General features: G+C 50.4%; 1 protein-coding gene across 8 annotated transcripts in view; it reads left to right on the top strand.

The window, feature by feature from the left end:
* FRMD4A (FERM domain containing 4A) overlaps positions 1-23,300 on the top strand; it is a 607,066-nt gene that overhangs the window by 512,341 nt on the left and 71,425 nt on the right. For all 8 annotated transcript variants that reach the window (XM_046013725.1, XM_046013732.1, XM_046013730.1 and 5 more), the window contains 3 exons: positions 2,262-2,327; positions 2,565-2,622; positions 6,046-6,132. In XM_046013725.1, the coding sequence (XP_045869681.1) occupies positions 2,262-2,327; positions 2,565-2,622; positions 6,046-6,132 (211 nt within the window). The remainder of the gene's footprint in view (positions 1-2,261; positions 2,328-2,564; positions 2,623-6,045; positions 6,133-23,300) is intronic.

The following is a 23,300-nucleotide window of genomic DNA, read 5'->3' as shown; positions in this document are numbered from 1 at the left end:
CCATGGAGCCCCTACCGCAGCTCTGGGGTCGCTAGGAAACTTGGCAAATCGCCCGCACTGGAGCCATCTCGTAAATTCCAGAGAAAGAAGGGGCGGGGCTGGGGGCGGGGCGGGTTCACAGTTGGCGATGCGTGTGTAATCACAGCATGGGCCCACGGCATTTCAGTTGGACCCAAAGAAGTGGGGAAAGCTGAGGAAGGAGAAGCTAGATATCGCGCCCTCACTGATGGCCTCGGGCAGCAGGAGACCCAGGGAGGAGTGGGGCTGGCAGAGTCCTGCAGCTGTCGGGCGCTGAGAAGACACTTAGTCAGGAAGCTTTGGAACAGCTGCTTGCAGGTGTTTTCTGATGTTCATTGGTCTGAGCCTCGCCTGTGTTCACGGCCACAGCACTACATTGATTTCCATCTCCCCAGCCCAGTCCCAGGGTCCTCCCTCCCAGAGCTCGGAAGGGAAGCAGCTCAGATCTACCCTGAGTTGCTTGAGCTTGGATCCAAGAGCTGACCTCACAGAATGCTAGATCCTGTCTGTGGTGGGAAACATGCCATGGCAGCCGTTGATTCAGTGAGTGAGAGGGGAACAAGCTAGGCCAGCAAGCCCCAGAATGTCTCGACATGACCCCGAAGGTCTGGTGGGGTGGGGTCCTCCCCGGGTGGGACGCTGCTGGAGAATTCTCTCAGGAGGGGGCTTTCTCACACTCTGAGAAGAGCGTCCAGGGTTGCCTGGCAGCCGAGGAGAAACAGAGCTGCCTCTGCGCCTTTCTGAAGAGAAGGTGTCCAGAGCCCATCTGAATGACTTTCCAACCAGAGCAGGGCTCCTGTAGCTTGCCAGTTCCTCTTCTGGGTGTTTGTAAGGACACTCGCTTGTAACGAATCAGATGATCAAAAATACACACACAGATTTCAGAGTACTAAAATGAAGAGAATGAAGAGACAGCCATTAAAGATTAGGATAATAACTGGAAAATCAGTAAATGACCCCCAAGTAGTAGTAGTTAGTTAACACACAGGACACATTACCCCCAAGAAATGGCCTTTCTTTTTGCCTTTATTTTTTTTAAGACTTTATTTATTTATTTGAGAGAGAGAGAAAGAGTGAAAGAGAGCATGAGAGGGAAAGAAGGTCAGAGGGAGAAGCTGACTCCCCATAGAGCTGGGAGCCCGATGCGGGACTCGATCCCTGTACTACGGGATCATGACCTGAGCAGAAGGCAGTTGCTTAACCAACTGAGCCACCCAGGCGCCCTCTTTTCTCCTTTAAAAAAAAAAAAAAAAAAAAAAAAATGGTTGGCAGGAAAAGCTTTCGATCAGCTCTGGGATACTAAATAAGAGATGATGAAGACCAACCAGGGAGGTCTCTGGGGTCCTTCCCTAGAGCTGCATCCTGTCCTAGAGGTCCTGGCCTGAGATGAGGGAGGCGTAAGACAGAAGGTAGAGAAATGGGGCTCCAGGTGGTGTGGCCAGGTCACAGAGGCCCAGTCTTTTGAACTTGACTCTTCAGCAGGTGGGATGTGCTTCCCCTGTGACTCCCCAGATTGGTTCTGTGCTTCCAAAGACAGCAGCCATAGCCCCCTCCCAGAGTCCCTTCATGCCCTCTGCATGTCAAAGAACGGTTTGGCTGGCCACTGTCTCCTAAGGCACGAGCTGGTCTCTTGTTGTTTTAGAAGGAAGACTTCAGGAGATCACGGAGTTCATAGCTCACTTCTGGTAGCTGGCTTGTTTCCCAGCACTTCTCTGGGCCTTTGATTGTCTCATGGTTTGTGTTAGCCAGGCCTAGATTCCAGAACTTTCCCATCCTCCTTGGAAGCCCTCAGCCCTGACCACTGATTCATGATAGGGAAGCCTTGGGCATTCTGTTGAAGTCAATGTCTGCGCAGGCATGTGCACACAGGATTTGGGTGATGAGGAGGACCATGAAGACATGTGGGCATTTAGCCAGAGCGTCCCCCCGATCCCCCGCTGGACGGTTTCCCTCCTGTCCCCAGTCTGTGCCCCTTTCCAGTGACACGGATGCTCACTGCTGCTTCCTCACCTCCCATAGTAGCATTTCTTGCAGGGAGCTGACCCGAGGGAACCTGTAGCCCGAGGCACCTCCCAGGTTGAGTTCAGAAATGCCACACAGGACAAATCATTTCTTCAGGAGCTGTTGACTCCTTGGAGCTCCTCTTGAGATGGCTCAGGCTCGGAATAAGTATCTCTTTTAGCAGGGTGTGGGCCGGTGACCTAGGGACCATATATAACAGAGTGTTTGTCTTGTAATTCTAGCGAGGATCGAGTAATTGAACACTACAAGAAACTGAATGGCCAGACCAGAGGTCAAGCAATTGTAAAGTAAGTGGCCCGTCCCATTGCCCGTGAGGTTGTGTTTATGTGCGTTCACATAGCATGTGTCACGGCTCTTCAGTTCTGCTCGCAAAGACCAATCTCGGGGTCGGGGGATGATGGTCCAGGATCGTTTTCAAGTAAATCTTCACTCTGAGAGTTTTGTCATACGCACACACATGTATATGGTTCCAGTTCTGCCGAATAACCACCCTCGTGTGTGTGTGTCTCTGTCTGTCTTCCCAGCTACATGAGCATCGTGGAGTCTCTCCCGACCTATGGCGTTCACTATTACGCAGTGAAGGTAAGTGCCAAGACTGCCCCCCCAAAAATACAAGCCTCTCTCACTTTTTTCCTTTTTAATTTTACTGAAGATGTGGTGGGAGGTTGGGGGTGGTGTGTGGCAGAGGCCTAGGTCAGGATGATTATGTGCTGGGGGAGTCCTCCATGTAGGAAGAATTGGTGCAATTTCTCTTCAATGAAAACTCACATTCCTCCTATAAAGTGGGTATAATAAATTGCCACTACCTTTTATACTCAGAAGAACCCTGGGAGGTCGGAAATTCAGAGCTGGGACGATTCCATGTAAAGGCAACGACCTGTAGGGAATAAAAATATTAGGCAGCGTCCACAGTGTTTTACTTGGTGGTCAGATGCCACATAGGCAATTTTGGAGGAGGGCTGGCATGAGAGGCTGACAGAGAGAGTACGTGGCTATTTAAGAAGACAGATCTTGTTGTCTTAAATATTGTGAAGTCCAGTGGAACGTGGACCCTATTCCAAACTCGTTTTGATTTTATCCATAATGCCCCTGCCTGGGATCCCTTCCCTGAACTCATAGATAAGAAGGTGCTGGTGTGCTTTATTGATGATGAGAAGGGATCGTTTTCCTCCCCTCACTTACCCCACCATGAAAAAATATAAGTCCTGGCCCCAAGTCCAGCCACAAAAGAGGCAGCACTCCTGAATGCAAGACACTTCCCCAGCCAACCCGAGATTCTCTTGCTCATTGGCCAGTTTCATTCCCCATGTTTCCATCCAGCTGTATTTTTCATTCCTTTGGGCCAGAATGTGTTCTTCGGTGTTTCATGTATCGTTGTGTCACTCATGACAGCCGCACACTTTGCGGGACCTCGGCACACGTTCAAATGCCTGTATCTCCCACCAACCTGCAGCCTTCTGACGGCCCAGACTGTGTGTCGCCTTCTGTTCCATATTGCCGGAACCGGGTGTAGTGCCTGACACATCGTAGACGCTCAGTAGGTGTTTACTGAGCGAGTGTTTATTGAGAGTGGAACCGGGTGGTTGGAGTTACACTCCCGCGACGGGAGCAAACGTCAGAACTCAATTCATGGAGCCCAGTTATGAGGCGGACGCCGAGACACCCGTTGTGTTACAAGAGGCCTTTCACAGAGATCAGCCAGCGAGTCTGTCTCTCAGGGGCTTGTGTGGCAAACGGGTCTGCTTTCTTGAGAGCGAAGGAGGAATGGCCTGGACTAGGTTCTCTCCTTCACCATTTGATGGTCATTTGATCTCGCCTCCGTCGCTCAGACTTAGAAGAGAGATTATGAGCTTTGCCTCTCCAGCTTCCCCCACCAGAGTCTCCCAGATGCTGGAGGCCCAGGGTGTTAGACTGCAGACAGAGTGGAAATCTTTGAGCAGAGACTTCATCTGGTCTTTTACTTGCATAAACCCGTGTCCCTTCCCTTTGTCAGCCCAGAGCCTGACAGAAAGATAGCTTCTCATGTATATGCTCTCTGCCTTACAATAAAACTTGAGAAACAGGCTCTTTTGCAGTCTGTGAGAGCAGAAGCAGACCCTGTGATGGTCAGAGCACCAAAAGCGTGTGCGTAGTTGGCTCAGAATCCTCAGGCCTCAGCAACTGCACTCCTACTTACTGGGAGAAAGAGCACAGGAGTCCAGGCAAGCCCGCACCAACCGTCTGCAGCCTTGCCAGTCAGAGGCCTCGTGATTTCACAGAGGCTGTGTTCTGTGGCATGGTGACTGCCTGCACCTGGTCCCCCCGGAGCTGCGGTGGCCTTGAATCCCCGCCTTGGGCTGCTCTCTGGAACTGTTGCAGGACACACAGACACTTTACAGAGACAGACGTTTTATATCTTTAAAAAATTTTGTAGGAAATCCTATACCCTGAAACTTTTCTGAAAATTCCAAATATATGTCCTTGCCCTTTCTTATCTTTGTGCCTACCTTGAGATAACTCATGGGTATTTGCAAAGCATGAGGCCAATTTTGAGTTGTTAAGACATCTTCAGTGGGGTGATCTAAGTTATTTAAGGATGTGGCAATTAGGACAAATGTAGGGGAAGACTGATTCCTATACCCACTGGACTCCTAGTGTGTGGGAGCTCTAATTAACATCTCAGAGTCATCCCTATCTGAATGTAGGATCCCAGTTTATAATCTGGCGGCAAGAGGTCTCTGTTAAAGGAGTAAAGAGAGGGACTTGGTGTTTCTAATTCGGGTCTCGGAAGGTCTAGGCTTGGATTTTGCTACTTTTGTCTGACAGCATGAGTCACTCAGTCCAGCAGATCTCTTAAGGTGAGCAGGACCACATAGTGGTCTCTGCCGTTGGCCTGCTGGAGGGATAGCATGGGTCCTGAGTAGAGCAGGGTAAACCCTTTGCTTGACTTTTTTTTTTTTCAATTTTATTGATTTATTTTTGCGAGAGAGAGAACGCGTGCACAAGCACAAGCAGGAACGGTGGGGGGCGGGGCAGAGGGAGAAACAGACTCCCTGCTGAGCCAGGGAGCCTAACTCAGAACCCATCCCAGGACCCTGGGATCATGACCTGAGCCGAAGGCAGACGCTTAACCAACTGAGTAACCCAGGTGCCCCTGCTCTGACTTTTACGTCTTTAAAACTGGAGGAATCTTAAATGCATATCATCAAGTGAAAGAAGCCAAGGTGGAAAGGGTACATATTGTAGGATTCCAAGGAATGGAATGGTTCTGCCAGAACCTGGGAGGGGGGAAAAGGAGGGGCAAATAGGCAGAACACAGGATTTTTAGGGCAGTGAAACTCCTCCACGTGGTATTATAATGACAGGTAGACATCATTATGCATTTGTCCAAACTCACGGAGGATTCAACACCAAGAATGAACCCTAATGTGAACTCTGGACTTCAGATGACCATGATGTATCAATGTAGGTTCATCAGGTTATACCCTGCAGGTGTGGGGGCAGGGGAGTATGGGACATCTCTGTACTTCCCTCTCCATTTTGCTGTGAACCTCAGACTTCTCTTTAAAAAAAAAAAAAAGAATAAATAAGGTCTTTAAAAAGGTTTTTAGAGGAGTTGCCTTCTGTACGGTCTCTTCCAGCTCTGAGAGTCAACGACAGTTTTTCTGCTCAGGTCATTTTGTTTGAATGCTCTCAGGTATTGTTTTGGTGAAACCTGGAGCCTTAGAAGGAGGACAAGGAACAAGGCATTTTCACTTATTCATAAAGGGTGGGAGTGGGGAAGGACCACGGTGGGCTCCTGGTTAGGAACAGAGCTGGGTCCCCACCCCAGGGCACCTTCCATGGCACCTGTTCACATATCTGAGCGTCAGTTGATGATGGGACACATCTGTTAAGATGAAAAGGAGAGAGGTGGCCTCCATCCATATCGAGGGATTTGCATTTTCCTGAGCCAGAAGGCCTTCCCTTGGTTTCCATGTGTGTTCTCCAGCCCTGTATTTACCCGCACTTCTTTCCGTGCCCTAGGACAAGCAGGGGATACCATGGTGGCTGGGACTGAGCTACAAAGGAATCTTCCAGTATGACTACCACGATAAAGTGAAGCCGCGGAAGGTAAGCATGCTCTTCTCTATGGGCGGATGGCTCGCAGAGAGAAGTGAGTAAAAATATGATACCGTGCAGCCTCGGGGCCTCCGGGCTCACCAATCCCCTGCAAATCTGAGTGTATACAGATTATTCCGCAGTCGTCCAGTCTGAGTTCCCGGGTAAATATTTTTTCTCCCAGTCACTAGGGAAACTTGAGCTGTTATAGTTATTTAAGGTAAGAAAACCGGCCCAGCTCTTCCAAAGGAGATGGGCAAAAGGGCTTTGAAGGACTGTCCTGTCCCTTCGTTTCCTGGTTGGGGAGGGTGGGGGCTCCGTGTACTTGGGAAAGGGAAGGAATATCTCTCTTCCGTCCTGAGGCCAATCTGAGCTTTCCTGAATTGTCGGTGTGCTTCATTAGTTTTTGTTTGTTTTGGTTTTGGTGGCAAGGAGCTAAAAGAAGAAATTGTAGGTCAAAACAGGGTGAAAAATAAAGAAGAGTCAGGGGCATTCCTGCAAATCGGATAAATGGTTTATGGCATATTAGAAGTGATCAGAAATCTGGAAGAAATAAGGTCATTTGCCAAAAAGAAAGGGAAGCAGAACCACATCTGCAAAGCCATCGTAAACGCAAAACAGAACATTTGAAGGGGACACAGTGCTTGACTTTTCTCTGTTTTCATTTACACACATTTTTCAGACCAGAACAAATTGAAAAATTATAATGGAAAAATTTCTCTGGGCTAGAGCTGTCATTCAGATCCTCTGGCAGAGAATAATCGAGAGACGGTATGCAGTTCAATCCCCGAAATACATATTAAACGTCTATCAAAACCACACTTGCTGTAGGAGAGGGAAAGCAATATTGGTCCATTATGTCATTCCGGATCGCTTTCCAAGCTTCTTTATCCACGAACGGGATGGAAATCCATACTACATATCTGAGCTTATCGTAGGCTGTCTGCTTAGCATCTGCCTTAGCCAGCTGCTTTATTAAAATGATAGGGGGAGAAAATGGCCCTTTGCTGGGGAGGATTTTCACTCCGTTGATCAGTAAGTCAGTTAAGTTCAAAGAAAAGATCCTGAGCAAGTGAAGGGGGTGTTCTCCCTTGGGAACAATTCTGTAGGTATCTGGGCATCCAGGGACACATGGTTCAGTGGCTAAACCCCAAACCTCTCCAGTTTTCTCTCTATGCCGTAAGACCTGCACTGGGTCCTGTGTGATTTGGTTTCTCTGTTTTTCTCAGTCACAGGGTCTGTGCTGCTTCCACACTGTCTTTCTTTTAATATTTTATTTATTTGACAGAGAGAAATCACAACTAGGCAGAGAGGCAGGAAGAGAGAGAGGAGGAAGCAGGCTCCCTGCGGAGCAGAGAGCCCGATGCAGGGCTCGATCCCAGGACCCTGAGATCCTGACCTGACCCGAAGGCAGAGGCTTTAACCCACTGAGCCACCCAGGCACCCCCCACACTGTCTTTCTCTCTTTCTTTCTTTCAGTTTCCCCTCTGCCTCTTTCCCACCTGGCCTTTGTAAGTTTCTGTGCTTTTTTTTTTTTTTCCCTTGCATGGTCTCTTCCCTCCCTCCTTCTTTGGACATCCACTCTCCTCTCTTTGCAACCTGGCTGACCTTTTTTCCTGCTTGCAAGAGCTGAGAACCCTCCTAGATCCTCTCACAAGACCCTGGTCCCAATCCCTCCAGCTCCTGATCCGCCCACACTGGTGGAAGACCAAGGCGGACGTGCATCGTTCCCAGTGAGCAGAGTTTGTTCTAATGCAGCGGTAGCATTCTGCTCTCCCTCTGGGGGTGGAAAAGACATGCTGACATGTATTCTTGGGCATTCAGTTTCATTTATTAATAAGTGTGAGCTGGTTTCATTTCTCTAATTGAGGTGCTAATGAAGATTGCAGAATTAATGAGATAGCACCCAATAGATGGGAAACGCAGGGCGCAACACGTGGTAGGGATGCCATCAATTGTCGCTGTCCCTCGGGACTCTGATGGGCTTCAGGATCAGGAAAAGTACGAAGCCAAAAGTGTGGGTAATCAGCCACTGACTGGAGGGTCAGCCATTGACTGAGACTCATCGGTTGAGTTTATCCGGGTCAGCAAAATAAAAATGTTAAAAGGTCAGGATATTTATTCAGAGCATTGGCTATATTCAAACCAAGCTGTTATACAAAGTAACTGATGTTTCTGTGGCCTCTGAGGAAGTAGTTATGAGTTGGTGGGGGGCAGAGGGAGAGAGAGAAGCAGACTCCTCACTGAGCCTGGAGCCTGACCCCAGGACTTAGATCATGACCCCAGCCAAAGGCAAACTCCTAACTGGCTGAGCCACCCAAGTGCCCCGGTAGTTGAGATTCTTGAATCTATTACTAACTGAGGGACAACAAAACCACCAAAGTCACCGTTCATTCGCTCATTCAGAAAAATATTTATTGCATACTCGTTATGTGCCAAGTTGAGCAGAAGGTGCAGAGGTACAAGGCCCGGCCAGGTCATCAGAAAGTGAGGTGTATAATTGTGTCGGTGTCCCCAAGTACTCTAAGAGAGGTCTGCGTGGGGGTCGATGAGGAATTGAAAGGAGTCACTGGGCTTAAGGAGGAAAGAAAAGTCTTCCCAGGCAGCAGAGTGGGAGCAGGAGAAACTGGGTGGGTAGGCATGCCAGCATGCACGGAAGCCCCATGAAGGAGAGCAGCGTGCCAGGTGGAGAAGCACACAGCTCCACTGGGCTTGGAAGCAAGAGGCAGAGGAGGCCAGCCAGAGAGGAGGCTGACAAGGCCCCACTGGGCAGCTTGGGAGCCCTGAAGGCTCTGTGACGGGGGTTTCATCTTTGAGGCAGTGAGAGCCACCCAACATTGGACGTGGAGGGGCAGCCGGATGGGAGTCTCACTGTCCTAGAAACATCGGTCTGGCAGTTTGTGGAGGATGAGCTGGAGAAATATAGGACAGAACCTGCAAACTGGGACGTAATTATGGTAGCATAGGCCAGAACTGGCAGGGGCACAGGGTCTCAGTAATAGGGTGATGTTTAGAAGGTAGGTGAGATTGATCTGTTGTGTGGTCGAGAAGGTGGCCGTCAGAGCAGGAGGGCATCTGGAACGTCTCCCAGCCAGAGCATGGGATATAAGGGCAGTTTAGGACCTGCAGAGTTTGAGGCATGTTGGGACATCTGGGTTGTTGTGAAAGGTAAGCAGCTCGGTATTCATTGTGAGCTCCAGAGTGTGAAGAATTTCCAAAAGCATAACTGAACCAGAGACTGAATGGGCACAGGAGAGGGAGAGACACTTGACACACCAGAGAAATTTCTAGTAGCTGTGAACAGACTTCAGCTGGGTTCCCCACCATGACATTCACTGTGGGACAGACCAGGTGGTGCAGCCCTGAACCCGATGTCATCTGGGGAGTCCTCTTTAAGAAATTAATGAGCAGTATGCCCGTGAAATAAGAACAGGCATTTGTAAGGGCTGGGCGAGGAAGAGATGCCTGAGTTTCATTAGCCGGAGGAGTATTCTTGTCTGCAAAGATGCAGGGTGGAACCCACAGGAAACCAGATCTAAACCAGAGCCATGATAGGAACACAGCAGGGAACTCTTCCCTCTCCTCACTCCCAACATCAGCAAGGTCGGGAAGAGGACGTGTGTTCTGCTGCCTGCCAAAACGGAGTGACACAGAAAGTGCCCGAAGTCAGTCTCCAGAGTTCTGGACAGGTGCTGCTTTGTCTCTGTGAATATTGGAAACTCACAGGAAACTGACCATGCAGGGGCCACTCATGAATGTCTCTGAGCGGCCATTTCCCCATTCCCCCCAGGCCTGCTGGAGTCAGGACCCCTGGAGTTAGGACTTGCAGCCCTCTGCACTTCCTGGCCCAGCTCTGGGAAGGTCAGCCAGCTCGGCAGGTGTGTCTGGCAGTGCCTCCATGCATGGAGAGCCCAGGCTCAAGGCGGGACCAGCTCCTTGGAAGGGTGGCCTTCCAGCAGCGCCACCACCCTTGCTCAGGGCCCAGGCGGAGCTCCGCCACGGTGGGCCCCCAGCGCTGCTCAGGAGACGGGAATGGCGCCCAGTTCTGCGAACCTGGAGGCCCTTCTGCAGCAAGAGCTGCACCTCCAGCCGGGGCAGAGCTAGCCTGACACTCTGACCCAGTTCCAGCAGCTCCATCACACCCAGCGCTATTCTAAGAGCCAACATTCAAGTAGAGGCAGTGACAGGCTGAGCCTGCTGCCTTTTCTTCGGAGGGCCCGGAGGCATCCTCTGGTATGCATCAGCCAACCATCAACACAGCCGGAGGAACTCAGAAGCTGCCTGTGAGAACGCACTCAAGTGTTTCCATATGATCCACGGAAAAGGAGGGCGGCGGGTAGCTGATCGCTGTCCAGAAATGGGCGGGACCCTGGCTCATTCTAGTGTCTCTGTTCAGTGCGCTTTGCCCATTGTGGTCACAGAGTCTCCCTAAATTGCTTAATTGTCACTCTAAGGTCCTGGTGGCTTTGGGGGACATGGAGTAAAGCAGAGTTCCTCACAGGTGGAGGAGAGAGAACATGGGAGTCCTTTCCTAAGGACACGCTCCTACCTGCCACCTGAACCTTCTAACAGATGGGCTCCGGCTTGCAGATGCACAACCCCCGACACAAGCCGCTCCTGTTTATCAGGAGAAAACCCGCTTCTTTGTCCTCAGGGCACACATGTCAGGAGCAGCTAGACACGCGGGGACACCTGAAAATGGTGTTTTGGCTTTTGTGTATGTTCAGAAGCTCAAAGCCAACTTCAGAAGTTTTTTTTTTTTTTTTAATTTTTAAGATGTTATTTATTTTGAGAGCGAGAGCGCACACGTGAGTGGGGGGGGGAGGCAGAGGGAGATAAGCTCCAGCAGACTCCCTGCTGAGCATCCATCCCAGGACCCCGAGATCATGGCCTGCACCGAAGCCAAGAGTCAGAGGCTCAACCGACTGCACCACCCAGGTTGCCCCCAGAAGTATTTTAGAACTGCATCTGCAGAAGAATAGCCCACCAAAAACTGAAAAATCCACAAAAAGAATGAAATCAAAATAGGAATCTACACTACATACACGTATCCGAGAACATGAGCCCTTGCTTGCACTCGTGAGTCCCTTTGAGAAGCTTAGGGAGCACCCCAAACAGTATCCAAGGCTACGGATCCACATCTGTGATAAACTCTCAAATACTCCGCCACCTCCTCAGCAAATCCTTCTGCTTCTCCCCTTTCCCCAGCCACGTGTTGTTCCTTCCCACCCTGTGCCCGCCTCCCCACACCTGAACTCCAGGATGTTCATACTGCAATACTGTGTGACGCTTGGAAACCTCCCTCTGGTTGCCTCAGCTCGCCTATCTTCTCCTCTCCTCTCTCCTTATGGTTGGACAGTTCTCATACACCGTCAAGAACTTGGTTTGCGTGTACTGGAACCCCAGTGTTCACGCATCTGCCTGTGTGGCTTTGGCCCCGGTGAGAGAAGGGGAAGGAGGGTCACAGTGGTCCAGAAATAGAATCTTGCAGCTGCAGAGATTATCTTAGCGCATTTGCTCCTAGCTACCAGAGTCCATTTTCGCACGTGCACGCCTGTGGAGCAAGGGAGTGCTGCCTAAGGACAAGGTTCTTGCTCTCAGAAGTTAGCTCCATCCTCCTGGTCTCGGGGAAGAAAGAAACATGGTCCAATCTTGAAGGGCGCTTGAAGTCGGTCTTGAGCTTTGTCTTAGTTCGCATTTACAGCTGAAGAAAGAGACCTAAGCCATCAAAAGAAGACAGTGCCAGCTATGTAAATGGACTCTTGGTGGTGACGGTGACGGTGGTGACGTGATGACATGCTATGGACGTCACTCGAATGAAAATTATGTGGGAGATCTTGAGGAGGCGTTGGTTATTAACCCTCACGGAACTGTGTCACATGGGGCAGAGATGAATGGGCTGGAAGAAATCTGTCCCATAGGGTTCTTTTTGAGGAGAACCTTGCATTTCTTAGAGCAAAACTGAGAAAGTCTGAAAGCCTGATCTCTGGGACCATCTGTCCCTTCCTGGAAGCGGGAGAACCAGAGGTGTTGGGATACCAGGGTGTCCCACACTTGGGACTCTGCTCCTGCTCGGTGCCATGCTGAACTGCTTCTCTGCCATGCTGCTGTAGCTGCACCCTTCAAAGCTGTGGACACCCCAGCCATGGAACCATTAGAAGCCATCATAAATTACAAGACGAAAGGCTTTCCAAATGGGGCGCCAGGAGGGTGTGAGTCCTCCCTCCAGTGGGCTCTGTCTGAGGCTATAGCATTAGAGGACAAACGGCAGGAGACATGTGGCTCCAGGACCACCCCCCCTCCGAAGGGCTGTTCGATATCTGCTCATTGTCATTTATGGCTGCGGCCCTCAGGCCAGCCCGCATCTGATGAGGTCTGCCCACTGGGGAGGAATGGCGGTATACTCTTTGTTACATATTCAGCAGACATCATTTACTTATTTATTTGATATGCAATTAGGGGGCGCTTTTATGTACACTTAGATGCACAATTAGGAGCTCCGTGGGGTCCCCTCTGAGACATTTGGAGAAGGAATCAGAGTAAATGGTCTGCCCTGTGTCCCCAAGCAGCCAGCGGAGCTTCCTATGGTTCCTGAGAGTATTGCAGCAGCAGGGGCATCAGCTCCGGGAATTGCTGCATTACTGTCACCTCCCCAGATCAGTAAAGATTTTTGATGATGAGACAGGAAGAGAAAATAATATTTACAGGAAATATTCCATTAACTGTGAACTGACTCCCAGTGGAGCTAGCCTGCTTCCATTATTCAGCCATAAGCACTCCATTAAGTGCACGGCCGACCTCTTTTTCAGCTTCTGTTTGGAGGCACTTGACTCATTTTCAGGCTGCTGAGCCCTCCTCTGCCTTGGCGGGCCCTGGGTGGGCTCCTCCCTCAGTTCCGCCGTCTGTATCTCTCTTGGACACCGCACCCAGTGTGCGGCGTGGAGGAAGAACCCCGTGCCATGCTTTGAGCATTTCCTTATATTTCGCAGCCTTTGCTCCTTCACAGTGTTGGATTGGAGGACCTCCTCTGGTTGCCCCTATCAGTTCAGAGATCTCCCTCGGTGCAGAGTGGACCCAGAAGGGTGCAGACCCTGGAGGCGATGGGCCCTGACCACGGGTCACCAAGAGGGGCCTGCCTCAAAGCCGGGGAGCAGGCCTGCTGGAAGGGTGATGGGGCAGGTGGGGACATAGAGCACTCTCCAAGAGGAAGGGAGAAAAGCAGTTGTCTTCTAAGGAAGCTGAAATGCCCTTCCCAAAATAGGAGAGAGACCTCCTGTCCTCAAGGCACCAGTAGGAGGCATGGCTGAATTCTCAGTCTAGCGTGGGAATCCCAGTCTCTCACTCCTGTTCAAGAACTGCCTTGGGGCACCTGGGTGGCTCAGTGGGTTAAGCCTCTGCCTTCAGCTCAGGTCATGATCTCAGGGTCCTGGGATCGAGCCCCGCATCAGGCTCTCTGCTCAGCAGGGAGCCTGCTTCCCCTTCTCTCTCTGCCTGCCTCTCTGCCTACTTGTGATCTCTGTCTGTCAAATAAATAAAATCTTAAAAAAAAAAAAAAAAAGAACTGCCACTTGTGGGCCAGGAACGAAAAGAAAGAGGGAACGAAAGAGGTCCCTACTCTCCCAGCGCGTGCGGCCCAGCGGGGAAGATGGTCCAATGATGATATGAAGTCAGTCTACGACGCACGGTGTCAGCGTCTTCAGTTCCAGAAAGACAAGTCAGAATAAGGAGGAATGGTGGATGGTCAGGATTGGGCTCGCCAAGCAGGTGACGTTTAAGTGACCCTCCCTCCAAGAAGGGGCACATCGGGCCCCGTGGGAAGCAGCGTCGGAGGCAGATTCGCACGGAGGAAGTACTCTGGGATTAACACCAGTGGGGCAGGGGAAGGAAGCAGGACCCCGCAGAGAGGGAGGCTGAGCTACGATGCAGGCTTGGACCAAGCTCTGGAGCTCGGGAGGAGCCATCAGAGCCACCACCTGAGACGGGGGAGCTGAGCCTAATTCCCAATCACTCGATGAAGGGGACCCACAGGGAAGGAGCCGTGATCTTGGCAAAGTGGCTCCCTACCATGGAGGGCAATTCCCAGAAAGGTGATGAGCCCCTCAGTCCAAGAGGGAGAGACTAGTCAGTAGGGCATGTGGCTTTTACAGCCGTGGTTCTCGGGACATGGCCATGGACCAGCAGCCCAGCCCCCCACCCTGGAACCTGTGAAAAGGGCACACTCCACGTCCCCGCCTGAGCCGTGCACTCAGACACTCAGAGGGTGGGACTCGGCACTCCGTGTCCGTGAGTCCTTCCGGCATATTCAAAAAAGTGATAACCCATTCATTCTGTGGGACTCTCTTTTTATATCTGTGAAATGGAGACGAAGCCATAAGGTGGAGTCAGATTTTCTCTGTTTGAATGTTAACATCTGAGTTTTACTTTCTCTCTAAAAATGCTGTGGCCCTCGAAATAGGAAGTATTGTTGGCCTCTTTTATACCGAGCGCGAGAGGCAGAATTGCCACAAAGAGCAAACAATCTCTCTTTGTTAAGAGGACTGATTTTTTTTTTTTTTTTTTGGTCATTGGATCTGGGAACCCAAGGTCCATCTGTTCGCACAAGTCTCTGTGAAGGCCTTGTCAGAGCCTCGTCCTGAGATACCCAAAGCTCCAAGGACACAGCTTGTATCTTGTTGCGTTCTTGTTGGAACTGTCCCACAATACTCGTGCTGCTGTCAGACGGGCACTTCGGCAGAAGACGAGGTCTGTGAGCAGAAAATAAAAGTACTGCCCCATCCTGGGGGATCATCCTTAGAAAGAAGCTATCCTGGGAGAGCAGTTTTTCGGCAGCCCTACAGAAGGAGAAGAATGTAATTACTCCTTTAGGAGAGGGAGATCCCAAGCTCTCCTGGGCTGAGCTGCTGGAAGGCACTCCGTAGAGGCGGGTGCCCCCTGCCCTGAAGATCCCAGCCAGATGGTCCCGGGGAGGGGGGGTGGGGACTGGCTGTGGGGGTTAACCTCCAGGGCTGGCTTAACCCTTTGAGCACCACGTTCTTTGTCCCCCCCCCCCCCCCGCCATTAATTGTAGTGGGAAGACAGCTGGCCTGCTAGTCAGGACACCTGAGTCCTAGCTCTAGGGCTGTGAGACAAGCCACTTCTCCAGGCCTCGGATTCCTCATCGGCAAAACAGCTAACATAGACAGTCAGGACTCTTGAGGTGGGGAGAGTCAGGAGACTAGAAACAGTTGAAGAGAACAAAGCAAGGGGCGAGCTCATCATAGAACTAGAGAGGAGCAGTTAACAGGAGGAGGAATGAAGGGCAACATTTCCTCGGAAGAAAATGGTAGAAAGAGAAAATGTCCATTTCTAAGTAGGCAAACCCCCTGGCTGTCTTTGATGGTTGCCCAGTTCGACAGAGCCCAAGGGAGACCTGAGGAAATGAGCAGAGGCAGCTCTTCTCCCTGAGTGACACGCCTGTCCTTTCCGTGAAGTGTGAGGTCTCCCAGGGCTCAACTGCTTCCCAGAACCGTGCCTGGTCTCAGGCTTCTTGTCCTGCGGAGGAGGACGGGAGCATAGGACAGCGCAGGGGAGACCGTATAAACATCCACGGTGATGCGTGGAGAGTAGGGGTCAAACACCAGCCTAGGTATTTATAACATGCTAATAAACACCCAGGCAGCCTGGCCAGCAGCCCTCTGGAGACCAACTCTTCTAAGTCACAGAACCAGATTCCCGCTACTCAGGGAGCCCCACTGATCTTGGATGCATGTTGAAGAAGCAAATCAAAACCAAATGCTATTGTTGGATCCTAGACCCCTGCAAGGAGCGTCCCAGAGCCCCACCCACTCCAGAAGGAACCACGAGCCAGCCCGGACGCAGGAATAGATTTGGTTTCTCTGGCTCATGAAATCCCAAAGACTTCACTAGTCTAACAAGAACCGCGATCACCTGGGACTCTCAAAAGGCAAATCTCTTTTATCACATACTGTTTTTTAGAAATGGGTTCTTCCCTAGGTTGAAAACAGGGGCAGTCCTTTGACTTGTCGGATCACTTCTAAGTAAAAATACAAAGTCTCACGGTCACTTTGACTAGCAAAATTGATTTCGTTAAGTAATTAGAGTGTCCAGTCCTTTCTAACAACTGAAGCTCCAAGCTTGGCTTAAAGTTAAATCTTCTCCCTTCTCCGGCTCACGTGGCCAGCTTGCTTCTCAGTGTTTTGATTTCTGGAGCAAGAAGAAGTGAGGCAGTCGTTTTTGGTTCCCCTGACTTCAGAAGGTACCCCTCAAGCTCTCCCTGTGCCCCTAATGAGCTCTCTCTCAGGAGGTTTGCAGAAGGCATCCTCCACTGCTCTCCCCAGGTCTGGGAGGCTCACAGCACACCTCTGTCCTCCTAATATTCTTCCTCAGTTTCTATCTTTCTAAATATTTTTTTTTTTTCTGGAAGATTTTCTTTATTTGAGAGAGAGAGAGTGCGCACGCACACAAGTACAGCAGGGGGAGGGGTAGAGAGAGAGGGAGAAGCCAACTTCCCCTAGCAGAGAGCCTGATGCAGGCAGGGCTCAATCCCAGGACCCTGAGATCACGACCTGAGCTGAAGGCAGAGGCTTAACCAACTGAGCCACTCCGGTACCCCTAAACATTTTATACCCCAACTGAGGGTGAGGAGTTGCAGAGCCATCTCAACTATGAGGCTTAAAATTTTTTTTTTAATTTTTAAATTGTGATTAAATGCACGTAGAATTTACCATTGGAACATTTCTACTTGTCCAGTTCCTTGGTGTTAAGTATATCCACACTGTCGTTCAGTCAGTCTCCAGAACTCCTTCACAGTGCAAGACTGAAAGTCTGTCCCCTTAAACCACGGCCCATCCCCTCCCCCCAGGACCCACTGTTGTTGCGCACCTGTGAGTCTGGGCACTTCATCTGGGTGGAATCATAGAGAATCCGTGACCATAGGATTATCATATCAAAACCAGGACGCTTTTGGTGGTGGATGGCGGCCCCACTGAGCAATCCCACTAGGACCTCCGACCAGTCAGACTGTCACAGCAGACCAAGGCTTGTGCTGGCCTGTCGAGCCTGCCCTTGACCCTTTCTTGGCCTCCACTACAGGGTGGTCTGCTCACTGGTTCCTCTGAAAAGAAAGATCATCTTAAAGCCTCAGCCAGTGCTTCCATTTCCGAATCCTGCACCATGGCTCTGCTGGGGCGCTGTCACCCCCACACAGCACAGCTCGTCACAAGCCTGTGTTGGGCTGAGAACTGGGGCAAGTCCAGAGGGGCGTGGCTGGTGAAATCCCGTGCCATCCGACCAGCCAGTTCCTCCCAGCATCACCAACAGGTGTTCTGATGGCTCCGTGGGGACTTTGCAAGCCCCTCCCCAATCCCTACAATCATTCTAGAAATGACTGATGTATGTGTAATGATGTATGTAATGCTAGATGTATGCTAACATCAGATGTGGTCCATGGACTTCCCCTGAACAGAGCAGACTCAGCCTCCTTGTGCTGAATGTTCTGTTCTGGCCTTTTATTGGGGGTGCAGAGAGCCAGAGGGGCTCTGAATCTCTCTAGGCCTCTTGTTGACTGGAAACCCAAACCCAGCCCTGGCTGTGGGAGGAGTTAGGAGCCCCAACTGAGGGAGTTGCCCCCACGCGTCTGCACACGTGAATGTGTTTAGGTACATCATTGACTTTATGCTTGTAGCTGTGGGGCTTAAAAAACCATAAAAACCAGCTCCCTGACCAGATTTCCCACCAGCCAACTCTGGGACGCACTACAGGTCCCGGAGCCACTGAGGAGAACAGCCCCCCCCCCCCCGCCCCAAATGCCTTCACCTTCACAGCTCAGAGTTGTCGGGCTGGAGGCGGGAGCGGGGCGGGTGGGGGGGGGTCCTTTGTCACCCACAGAGGCCACCACAGCAACTCCAAGCAGACGACCCTGGTGGTGCTTCTTACGGAGAAGGGGAGCCCCCTGGGATCAGGGGTCCTTTGTCCTGGACTGCCGGCTCCTTTGAAATAGTTAGCTTTATGAAGTTTTAGCCAAAGAGCATCCTGTGATTTGTGATTAATCCAAACTAGGATTGACGAGTCAAACTGGTCAATTTTTTGTAGAAAAGCCACAGGGAACTCTTTTTATAGAAAAAAGCTCTTTTTTTTTAGAAAAGCCACAGGGAGCTCTTGGTCCCTCCCCATGTCATCTCCCAAGCCCCCTGAGTCTACTTTCTGTCTTGTGGATTCCCCTCTTCAAGACATTTGGTATGAGTAGATTCCTAGTATCTACGTCCTTTGGGTCTGGCTTCTTCCACTTAGAAGAATGTTTTCAAGGGTCATTGTGTTATGTAGTATGAATTAGGACTTCATTCCTCTTTATGGCTGAAGGATATTTTGTTGTCTAATGTTTCCTTCTACATCTTCTGCATTAATGTAGCAAACACACCAGCCCCCACCCGTAGTGCCGTGGGCCTTTGTGTTCACCATATCCTCTCCTAGGGCAAATGACTTGCCCCCTAGTTTCCTTCTGAAAGGACTCCAATGGCATTCAGTGATGCCTTCCCCCAACCGCCTTACTAGCTCCTGTCCTATCGTCTTCTGTTCGTCCTGTTCGTCGTTGGAACCTGTTTTGCTCCGCCTTCCTTACTGTGTAGTTTTATTTGCCCGCCTCCCCCCTCAGAAAAATGTAGAGATTTCTTTTTCTTTTTTCCCCCCAGTACCGCCTGTGTGCTGCCTAGCCCAGTGCCTGACTCATGATAGCTTCTCCATAAACAGCTGCTCAGCGAGTGAAAGCAGAGTCGAGCATTAGCGTGTTGTGTCCCACCGCGAGTCATGGGGACGTGTCCACCTGCACTGGCCTCGTGGACATCAGGACAAGCATGTCACCGCTGTAAGGCAGAGTTTGAGGACTCTAGTGAGAAGGAGCCCATTAGAAGCAAGAGGAAGGGAGGAGGGAGGCACCAGCGTTTTCACACGTTAGGCTTGTTGACGGGGAGATAAAAGCATAAGGAGTGCCTTCCATCTGGACTATCCCTCGATTTTATTCTTCTGTCTCTTGGACCAAAAGGACCCAAAAACCTAACGGTCCTAGGATATGCGGGGTGCGTCACTGAATTCCTACGGGGCCATGAGCCAAGCTGGCGAGTCTGGATGCCTTTTCTTTCTCAGGCAGGAAACCCTCTGCTGGGAAACCCTGTTTGTTGATTCCAGTAACCTTCCCTTTGTCTTGGGGAGACCTTAGCAGCTCGTTTCTGCTGAGCCATACGATATTCAGGGAGTTCTGTGAGATTGTGTTTTTACTTAATGAGCGTGATTCTAAGGGGAAACCCAGGCTAACCTCACCTTCCTGAAAGTGTGAGCCTGTTGAACCCCGAATGCTGGCACAGCCAGAAGAACGTGGTCATGAGGCCCTCAGACCCGGCTCTCTGGGGCTCCACGTGGGCGGCAGGGGGGGTAGAAGACCCTACGATGGGGGCGGGGAGCCTCACAAGGAGCCTCCAGCTGACTTCAGACAGTTTGTAGGCAGAATGAGTTGTGGGAGTCCCTTCAGGTCTGGCGAGGTCCAGCTCGAGACCATAGATGTCCCCGGTTGCCTGTGGAATAGAGTTGAACTCAGGCAGGGCTGCCAGGAAGGGGGAAGGGCTGCGGGTCCTGGGTTGTGGCTCTTGGGGCTGGCCCTCACTGCCACTTCCCTGTTGCCATATGCCCTCCCGTTGAGAGCTCTACTTGTAAGCGGATGTGTAGTTCCAACCCTTACAGTTCTTCACAGTGTGGTTCAGATCCTAGCTCCCATCATTTAGTACCTGTGTGACTTTGAGAAAGTGACTTAACCTCTCTGAGCTTCCGTTGCCATAATACCTACTTCAAAAACTTCACGATCCCGACAGACTGTTGTTGAGTGCCTGATAAGCCTCAGGCACTGTGTTAGGTGCCAGGAAGTTTCTTTCAGGAGGCTTACGGCCTGGTAGAGAAGACATTTGAGGGGAAAAAAGACCACTGTGACATAGGATGGTCCTTGCTTTGGCAGAAGTACTCACGTGAATGCCCCAGAGAACAGGCTGGGGGCTGGGAAAGCCCCGGGGAGAGCTGGCTGCTGAGTCCAAGTGTCTGTTTCCTCCTTGGGTCCCCCCACCTCCCCTAAACGCATAGTTCCCCAAACTGACCTGCCCACTTCAGAATCTAAGGAAGAGGAGATAAAAATTTTTTTTTTTTTTTATAAAATAGGAGCAGTCCTTCTGGAAAGAGAAAATATAGAGTCGAAGTCCTCACCTCTAGGAAACCTCCTCTCCTCCTCCTTTCTGGGAAAGAACACGGAGGCACAGAAACAAAACTGCTCCAGCAAACAGGGCTGGCAGCTCAGCCCCGGCCCCTCCATGCCTCCGTCCAGGGGAGGGGCCGGACCCTCCAGCAGCTGGTGCGGGGCAGTCGCCGACCTCCGCTGGCTGCAGTCCCCACTGTAAGACCACAAGTGTTCTCAGCTGCAGCCTGCCTCGGAAAGCAGCCTGCCAAGCCCTGGTCTGGTGCCTGCTTGGCTGCCGCTCTGGGATGCTTCCAGCCAGGAGGGCTCGGAGCCCACACCTGGGGTTTCGGCAGCCGGCCGCTTCCCTCCTGGAGCCCACAAAAACCGAGGTCTGCAAGACCTTCCCCCTCCCGGGGAATCGGCCAACTCTGGAAGCCTGAGGTGTACTAAATGCATATGAGCTGCTCTTAATTATTCCCAAAGAGCCCTTGACTGCCTTACTAATTTTTTTAAAGGTAGAGGACTGTCATTTCACCTTTTTTTTTTTTTTAAGCTTAATTAAACAGGGTTCTAGTTGTGAGAGTCTACCTTTCTTTCCATGGAGAATTGCTTGCCAACCTGTTCTCCATCCTGTCCCCACCTTCATGGAGTCCAGTGGCTTCCACCTGCAAAATCAGGGGTTACTGTGAGGCCACACCTCTGGACAGAGCCACCAGGCATTAGAGGACTGATGACGGCCAGCCCCTTTCCCCGCCCCCAAGAGAAAAACACAGGTTTTCCCCCAGAGCAACCAAAAACCCTTCACGGCAGTCCAAACAGAGGTCTTTGGCCTTGCAGGTGAAGATGCTCATCATTTTCCCTCCAGATGTGCCAGATGTCTCACTAATTCCCTGTATGAGGCTTCCCATTGAGAGAAGTCAGGGCAGGTGTGATTAGCCTTGACGGATTGTTTTAAGTTTTTATTTTCATTTCATACGTGTAACATTAGTTTCAGGCTTACCATCTAGTAAGTTAGCACTAACCTACATCACCGTGTGCTCATTGTGACAAGCGCACTCCTTTGTCCCCCTCTCCTGCTTAACCCATTCCCCTCACCCCTGCCCCAACCCTGAGCCTTGAAGGTGTTTTTAAAGGAAAGCCTGGAGCTCAGGTTGACCCATGCAAAACTGGGCCATATGAGCCAAAACTGGCTCATTGCTTGAAATAAGAGAGAAAGACAGCAAATCTAGACCCAGATATCAAGAATCACTGGCCAACCTCTCCATTCAACACTAACCCTGCAGCATCCCCCAGAAGCACACTCTGAGGAGGGAAGAAAGGACATCATGAGGACAAGGATACGAAGGAAAAACACTTTGAGCTTCTCTTTAAAGCTTTTACATTTGCCAAAGATTTCTGGTAAGGTCTTTCTAGAAGAAAGACCAAAGTACACACAAGAAGATAATAGAGATGCTTCCCCCCTGCCCAGGGAGAAAAATAAAAGGCAATGTAGTCCAATGGGGGAAAAAGTAGCCTGTTTCTCTGGGCCTGTTAAGTACTTATTGACCCTTTTTCTCTCTCTGCCCTGAGTAATGACTCTAAAGCCAAAGGAAGCTAAGAGGTTTCTGATGGGTTAAAAAGAGGTCATCCATTAAAGGGTCAAGGCCTGGTGCTCTGGGCATCTGTCACTGAATTAACTAAATCAGTTCAGAGCTTGTGGAGTCTGACAGTGAGGAATAGGCAGCCAGCTGGGGGGACATCTTGATTCCATTACGTCTACTGAGAAAAATTAGCCATTGTTTTCCTTGCTGGATATGTGGCCTTCTCAGAAGAAGAGAGGTCAAGGAGCCCTCCTTCAGTGCAGGTAACAAAGGCCATACTCCTCTTCACTTCCTAAGCTCATTATCTGTGGACCTAGTTTATTATGTTGGAGGGCCTGATTTGTTCCCAATATAGTCCGTTCCATGTGATTATGGTAAGATGCCTTCTTGCCAGGGTCAGTGTTTTGAGATAACAGGTCAAGCTGACTCTGGTCAGAATTGTAAGTGGACCCAAGAATTGGCTGGATAACTGGAACCAAGGATCCCAAAGAGAATATAGCAAATGCCAACAGAAAGGCAATGAGCAAGGGCCTGGATTAGGCCAATGATTGCATTGTGAAAAATCCAAATAAGACAAAACAGTTTTTAGAAGGCCCGTGTTATATGTTAGCCATTTCTTTTTTTTTTTTTTTTAAGATTTTATTTATTTATTTGACAGAGAGAGAGACAGGTAGGCAGGGAGGCAGAGAGAGGAGGCAGACAGAGAGAGGAGGAAGCAGGCTCTCTGAGGAGCAGAGAGCCAGATGTGGGGCTCGATCCCAGGACCCTGGGATCATGACCTGAGCTGAAGGCAGAGGCTTTAACCCACTGAGCCACCCAGGCGCCCCTAGCCATCTCTTTAAAAAAAAAAAAAAATTACATAACCTGTACCTTGGGCTACTATGTGTTCAGAACTGTATTTTGACATGAAGACTAATACTGGTGTGTAAATGATGGAACAGAGAGAACATGTGGTACCAGGCACCGCTTTTGGCCCTTTATATCTAGTCATTAATACAACAGCTCTATGGAGAAAAAAAAAAAAAGTATTAGTGGTATTTCAAAGATGAGAAATCTAAGACCCAAAGAAATGACATCACCAGAATACACAGCCAGTGAGTGGTAGTCAGTGTGGCTTTGAAAACCATCTTTTAGTCTGTGTTACTCAGAAGTAGGAAGTGTTTAAGACAAGCAACCTTATTTTTAAATTCCAAGGAGTAGCCCTATGACACTCCCTGGATTTATAGCACTGACCTCTAGCCCATGCATAAGATCTAGGAATTTCCCTGCGTGTGCACACACACCCCCCGTTTTATGGTAAAGGCAGCTAGGATGGAGAGGGACCCAGAGAGTCAGGACTACCACAAAGCCTCTCAACTTCCAAGCCAGAGTTCTCGCTCCTAAAAATGAAA

Source organism: Meles meles, chromosome 7, assembly GCF_922984935.1.
Source record: "Meles meles chromosome 7, mMelMel3.1 paternal haplotype, whole genome shotgun sequence".
In the NCBI taxonomy this organism is placed as follows: domain Eukaryota; kingdom Metazoa; phylum Chordata; class Mammalia; order Carnivora; family Mustelidae; genus Meles; species Meles meles.
The sequence above is the reverse complement of the archived record's forward strand: the minus strand, read 5'-3'. Positions and strand labels throughout refer to the sequence as shown.